This window comes from Melanotaenia boesemani, chromosome 19 (assembly GCF_017639745.1).
Source record: "Melanotaenia boesemani isolate fMelBoe1 chromosome 19, fMelBoe1.pri, whole genome shotgun sequence".
Taxonomy (NCBI): Eukaryota; Metazoa; Chordata; class Actinopteri; order Atheriniformes; family Melanotaeniidae; genus Melanotaenia; species Melanotaenia boesemani.
The window spans coordinates 3,121,062-3,128,037 of NC_055700.1; the positions used below are offsets into that span (position 1 = coordinate 3,121,062).

General features: G+C 41.8%; 1 protein-coding gene across 1 annotated transcript; it reads right to left on the minus strand.

Annotated features, from left to right (window-relative positions):
• Nucleotides 1–5: 5 nt before the first annotated feature.
• On the minus strand, nt 6–6,976 carry ddx55 (DEAD (Asp-Glu-Ala-Asp) box polypeptide 55). The gene is made up of 14 exons (XM_041970597.1): nt 6,773–6,976; nt 6,640–6,690; nt 5,858–5,944; nt 5,652–5,743; nt 5,370–5,432; nt 4,109–4,258; nt 3,434–3,629; nt 3,261–3,343; nt 2,267–2,398; nt 2,097–2,189; nt 1,898–2,012; nt 600–768; nt 234–526; nt 6–155 (listed from the first exon to the last, which is right to left on the minus strand). The coding sequence occupies exons 1-14, from the start codon at nt 6,878–6,880 to the stop codon at nt 6–8; spliced, it is 1,782 nt and encodes a 593-aa protein (XP_041826531.1). The 5' UTR covers nt 6,881–6,976.

Below are 6,976 nucleotides of genomic sequence, written 5' to 3' on the forward strand. Positions count from 1 at the left end.
TGACATCACGGTCCTTCTGTGTCGTGCTTTGACTTCGGTTCACTCGTTATCTGCTTCTCGAAGTCTTCCTCGCTGATTTGTCCTTTCTTTAGTTTCTTTAGGAGGCGAGTGTCGTTTAAAAGCTCCTCCAAGTCTTCATCGTCCACATCCGAGCCCTGCAGAGACAGAGAAGAGCCAGGAGGTTATTTCCCTGAGATGACCTGTTCTGTATCGGCTGGAAGTGGATGAAATACCTCCTGGTGTTTCCTCTTGGCCGCCACCTTTTTCCGCCGCTCCTTCTTGCTCTTCTGTTTGGACCAGGCCTTGTTCTTGATGAAGCTCTTTCTGGGAGGAGCGGTCTTGTCTTTGTCCTTCATCTCGGCCAGCATCTTCTGCCTCTGCTTCTCCCGGTTCTTGTCCTTGAAGCGAATGGTGTCCGTGTCCACCGTCGTCTCGGTGAAATCTGGAAGCGTTTTTCCCTTCAGCTCCGGCATCCTTGGCAGGCGGAGGAGAGCGAAGCCTCGAGCCAAGCAGGCGAAGTCCAGATCTACGCAGAGACCATGTTAGACACGTCTGCTGAGAGACCATAAGAAACTACCGCTTCAAGCCTCCGTTTTCACCTTTGACTCTAAAGATGAGGCTACATTCGTGTTTGGCGTAGGCCTGGACGTACGAGACGAAGGCCCTCATGCCTCGTTCGAACATGGCGCGGTCCGCCAGCGCCATGGCCTTCACCTTGGGCAGCACGTCCACGACGTCGTTGACAGGCGGCATCTTCTGGAGCGGGCACTGCACAAAAATAACTTCATGACTCTTTCAGTAATCTGGAATTTTAGCAGGAATCTAACAAATATTGCAAATAAAAAAAAAACTAATAAATTAAAAAAATGATAAATGATTTTGTTTTTTTAAAAATTGTTACTTGAGTATGTCTTTAATATTCGAGACGAGAGTGGAGATGTCTGCAGAGAGCTCAGAGGAGACACAGGATGCTGGATTAGCCGCCACTAGGGGGCGCCAAAGTGAGAAAATCCACCCAAGTTCAGCAGTGCTTCTTTAATTTGATTGTACTGAATGTAATTTAGCTTTATTTATACGGCGCCTTTCACATCAATCATCTCGAGGCTCTTTACAGACATAATCAATTCAAGCCAATTTAAATGGATCGCATCAAATCCTGCCTTTGATTCAATCCCACTGTCACAGTGGGTTACACTGTGTTTCAGTCGTCCTGATTTTAAAGGTAGGCATCTGTTGGATGTAACATGGAAACATTTTCTTTTTATTTGTTTGTGTGTTTGGGGGAGCTCTGCAGGATCACAGCAGGAAATCTAGGTAAAGCTTCTTGGTGCAGCCGGTCCAGGGTTGAGTCCCAGCTTTGGGCACCCGTACCTGTCTCGCTACTGTTAAATAAAGGTTACTAGAAGAAAAATAAAAAAAAATAAAGGCTACTAGCACCAAAAAATCCTTAAAAAACCCCAAAAAACCAGGAAGAGGCTGATTTTGCTCAGGATATGTCTGCTAGCCTGTATTTTATCCTGACACATTAATGATTCACTAACAAACCTCATTTATAACAGAAATATGGGATCAACTTTGTGCCACTGGGGAGCGAATCTGAATTCTTTATATTTGAATATGAATTGTTCAGTTTGAACTTAAACATGCCTTTTTGAATAATTGCTTTAAAAATTGAATACAATGACCATGTTTGATATCGAATCTTTGTTTTTTGAATGTGTATTGTAGTAAAGTTGAAACTTTTGTTTCCCTAATCCATTTTCGTAGTTCATTTCTAAGCCTCCCTCGCTGGTAGTTTGAGGCTTTTCTGACTTGTTTTAGGAGTTGATTTGGTCGGTTTTGTGTGCAGGTGAGTGGAGATGGAAAGTAAAACATGGTAAAGAAAACTATGACTCACTTTCTGATTGATGGATAAGAAGCTGACATACGATTCTTCCATTGGCAGCAAAAAGACAAGAGCGTTGCCGTAGTTACCGATACGTGCCGTTCGTCCACATCGATGCACAAAGGCACTGAGACGGGGACAAATCAATAAAACGTGTTCATAAAGTCAAAATGATAAAGGTTCATTTATCAGAATGTGTGTTTCTGCTGACCTGGCGCTGCTGGGAGGATCATACTGCAGCACCCAGTTCACGTCGGGGATGTCGATGCCTCTGGCCATCACGTCCGTGCACACCAGGATGCCGCTGCAGCGACATCACAGAGGAGAATTTTACCACGGCAGCCAGATTTAACACGTCTCCGTCTACTAAGAGGTTCTGACCTTTTCAGGGAGCGAAAGTCGGCAAAGATGCTGTTGCGCTTGTTTTTCATCTTGCCGTGGATGCAGCGGACGGCGGCCTTCTTGATGAGCATCTCCAGAGCTCGAGCGTAGAACTCCACACAAGCGCAGGTGCTGAGGAAGAGGAGGAGAATGCACAGCTTCGTCACGTAAAAGAAACAGCTGGAAAACTACAGATTTACTTCTGCATCAGGTTTTGTTCCTTTTACAGCTTCTATTGTCAAGAAAACGATTTTCCTTTTCTGGATTTTTGGGGGTAAATGAGCTGAGACAGCCAGCGGGAGACAAATTTTCTTTAAAAATGTCTGATTCAAACCAACTTTATTTAACCAAAAAACCCAAAGATGCACTACTATACATTTACTTTAGCAGAAAAAGCTGCTGGTTATCCTGCAGGAGGTCAAACATCCTTTTTTATGTCCTGCTTTACAGCCCGGAGAGTCGTCCTCCACAATTACATGTCTTTTTTCTTTTTCTATAACCACAAAAATCCAACAACGATAATTTATTTAAAGGAAAACACTCTTCCTCTACCGTATGTTCCCGCTAACACGCCTCTACACAGAACAAAAACAAAGCAACACGTGGATGTTTAACTCTTTAAAGCCAAGAAACTGTTTAAAAAGTCTATTTTTTTTATCTGAAGTCGTTATTTTGCCTTTTAATAAAATGTAGAATAATTTTTGTATATTTACAAACTTTTATTGTATGATATGTCTAATTTATTGTAGTACAGTCTTCTGTCTCAGTATCAGAATGTGTAGAACAGGGTTTTAAATTAAACCGCTAACTAAAACCTCTTATTTCTACTTTCTGAAGAGATGAGAACATTTAAATAAAAGCCCTTTGAGGGGTTAAACTTTCAGCTTCTATTGTAAATGAACTTTGCTTAATAGTTTGTGTCCTGATAATGATGATGATAAAGATCATGAAAGGAGTCTGTGGGTACAATGTGTGTTCTGGCTGGTTAACGTACCTGAAGAAGACCAGGTGCTTCTCGTGCTTGTGTTGCCTTAGAAACGCCACCAGATTGTTGAACTTATTCTCTGATCTACAAATCTAAGGACACAGCAGAAAGAAGTTTGAGTTATTTCTTCCTAATTTTAGGCTCACAGATGTGGAAGGGGTCCTCCTTCCTTCCCCACTCACCATGTAGTAGTTGGAAAGCCTGGAGGGGGTCTTCTGCACGGCGGCAGCCGCTGCAGCCAGGCCTTTCTCTTTGACGGTGATCCGTACGGGGTTCCTGAGGCCGGCCCTCACCAGCTTCTCCAGCTCCTGAGTCTGAGTGGCTGAAAACAAGCCGGTACGCCTCTGTTTGGGCAGGAAGCTCAGGATGGTGTTCAGACTAGACACAAGAACAAAGACACCGACCGAATGAAGACCCGGGACACTTTCCAGACTGGACAAGCATCTTTCATTAGAATTAGAACTACCTTAAAGACTCATCCCGGCTTTAATTCTCAGTGTTATGATTTGTGATGAAAGGCTGTGAAAGTGTCTTTATTTAAGCTAATATGGACAAAAGGGTTAGGACTTCAAATATTTGACTTAATCCAATACAGTTTTCAAACTTTGAAAGCTTTTGTTAATTTGGAATTTTAGTTTAAAATAAAATAGAAATGAATAAGGAAAGATAAGTAAATTATATTTCCCTGTGGTGTAAAAGAGCCGTTAACTCACATCGTCGTCAAATTGACTCACTTTAGAGTGAAGACTGGAAATTTTTATTGTATTTCATTTCAATATGAACTCCGGGCATGAAGAATAAAAACGTTTAATTATCTAAAAATCTATAGTGTGTCTTATCATCACTTTGCTTCATACCTGGCCTCGAAGCCCATGTCCAGCAGTCTGTCGGCCTCATCCAGAACCAACACATCTAGACTCCTGACGGCGCTGGCCAAGTCCACGCCCTCCGCCTTCCTCCTGAACATGTCCTCCAGGCGGCCAGGCGTCGCAATCACAATGTTCGCTCTGAAACACGTACATTATGTGAGTAGCCATTAGAAAACATTTCTATCGGGAAGTGTCATTAAACATCACTCAGGTCACCATTTATTGTTTAATCAGATTATAAAGTGGATTATTAACAGGTTCAGGATGTTTAAATCTAAAATAATTAAGCACAGAGCATCTCGAGCCAGCCTAAAGAGGAGACTCAAGTCAAACAGTTTGGGATTTATTATTCCCGTTTAACCAGAGCCAATTACAGTTTACAGTCATTTATAGTTTCTACTGGTAAATAAGCTCCACCCACACAAATGTCATCCTGGTTTAGACGCATCCTGCTGTTTTCCAGGTCCCACTGAGGACAAACCTTATGTGTGTGGTAAAGTCACTTCCTGTTATTTTCAAAATATTCTGTCTTTTGAAGATGGCAGAGTCAACTGTCTGGTTGTTAATGTAGTCTTAGCGTTAGCTGCTAATGTGAGAGGTAACAGGGTGCTAAATAGTTTACTACTGAATGTTATCCAGTATGAGTGAAAATTAAAAATCTGAATTTGGTGTTATCTCCGAGAGAGAAGTTGATATTAAACGGAAGAGACACTGGAAACCTTTCAGCATTGGTAAATCATGCCACAGTCGGGTCACTGTTGTGACTGAAAACGCGTTAAAAATGTGGTCGCTGAATTTTATTAATCGATTCAAATCGATTATTTAGACCCAGCTCTAGTTCTTACTCTTCTTGAGGAGCAGCAGTGCTGCTGTAGGCCCCTCTCCCATCTTAAAGCACTTACAGGAGGCCCGCTGTAGTGCTCAAATAAACTCTTCCCGTGATAATCACTGCACTTTTTACAACGGGTGCTACACCCGCCCTCGCACCACCAGCCCTCGCACCACCAGCCCTCCCAACTGGACGCAGAGCTTCACATGGTCACCTCAGACTGATGTGGCTTACAGTTAGATATTAGTAATGTCTATGTAGACACAGAAATGTCTACAAAAACAAAACACACACACACACACAAAACAAAACCATAATCAAACATAAACCAAACATAATCTTTTCCATAACTGAGCAGCCCTCGTGGAATCTTGACCAGTTTTGAGTCGTGTAAAGGTCAGAACAGAAATGGTGACAAACCCCTGATTCTTGAACTTCTCCACATCCTCTATCGGGTTGCTGCCACCAATCAGAACCATCTGCCTGAAAGAGAGTCAAAACAAACCAATGAACGAGGTGGTCTGCACCATCTTCCTCCTCCCCTGAACTTTCAAGCTCAGTCTAATGTTATTTAAATGTTTTACTTTTTGAGTAACAATAAAAACATCTTAGTACCTCTTTTATTTCAGCTTAATATAAACATTTGCATGTCAGATTAAATATTTTAAGACACTAAAACACTTAAAACCTCAGAAAACTCACTTAAATTGTGGAAACTTCTCAATAAATTTCTCCACCACTTCACTGATCTGCAGGGCCAGTTCTCGTGTTGGAGTGATCACCAGAGCGCCAACCTGCAGAAACAAAAACATCTCCATTAGTTTAAAACCCTGCAGCCTAAATGTTGAACAGCACCAGGAGAAACTACTGAAAATAGAAAGACATCTTAGCTATGTTTTCATCCTTACCTGCATCTTCTTTAGTTTCTCTTCTCGCTTCAGGAGCAGTTCTATAACAGGAATGACAAAAGCCAGTGTTTTCCCACTTCCAGTCACCTGCAGCAGTGAGCAGCACAGAAGACATTGAAACTTAGATAACACTTAGTGAGCAGATCTTCCTATCACAGACAGGAATCTGAATAAGCAGTTTAATCTAATCTCTAAAACCGAGCATGGTCTCATAACATATTTAAATGATTCATAGCTCTTAGCAAACTGGCTGTTCAAGGTTGTTGTCTCATCTTTGATTCTGCAAATACCCAGACATGGTGCTGCACTGCGTTATCTGTGATAAAAGGAATCTCTAAGTAAAGAAGACTTTTGTTGAATCAATAGCTGAAGGCAGCCTAGTCTCTGAGACAGCCCAGAAACTCCAAACCATAACACTTCCACCACCAAGTTTCACAGCTGGTTTGATATTCTCCTGAAAAAATTCAGCCGAACAACTTTACTTTTGTTTAATCTGTTCAGGAATTCTTTGAGCATCACACTTGTGGACTGAAATTTCTAGGACAGTCAGGTCTGGACAAACTGTTGGAAATCAGCATCACATGTGGATAATTTTCAAATAATCTGTAGATACATCACCAGACTCTCAGTCTATAACATATTACATCAAAAGTGACTTAATTTCGAGCTCAATTGCAGCTATTTTCCAGGCTTTTTGCGAGCCCTCCTAAAAACCGTTTAAGGCGCTTCTTACATCTAAGCAGAAAAAAAGTTCTTCAAACAGCTGACCAGAACTAACTCACCGCTTCAGCAGCCACATCTTTGTTGTTCATAAACAGCGGAATGCAAGCAGACTAGAAAAGAAAACATGTACGTATCAGGTGGTGTTTTAACATCGGAATGGTTGGAGACACTGATTTAAATAAGTAAATTTACCTGTACAGGTGTCATGTAGGTAAATTTCAGTTCGTCGAGTGTTTGTAAAATTCCGTCGTTGAGTTTAACAGGTAAACTGTCCCACGTACCGTCTGTCACGTTGTCCATGTTAAAAACAAACCATGAAACAGTTTGATGCTAAAGCAGATGGTTAGCAAAAGCACGCTGCTACTACTTCCGGTACGCTGATGTTTACATGTCGGG

What these genes read in the sequence shown, in the direction of transcription:
- ddx55 (XM_041970597.1), bottom strand. Translation starts at nt 6,880, where the DNA reads ATGGACAACGTGACAGACGGTACGTGGGACAGTTTACCTGTTAAACTC. An exon ending in GACATGGGCTTCGAGGCCAG is followed by an intron (nt 3,630 to 4,108) that starts GTATGAAGCAAA and finishes TCTTGTGTCTAG; the next exon opens with TCTGAACACCATCCTGAGCT. An exon ending in CCAAGAGGAAACACCAGGAG is followed by an intron (nt 156 to 233) that starts GTATTTCATCCA and finishes CTGTCTCTGCAG; the next exon opens with GGCTCGGATGTGGACGATGA.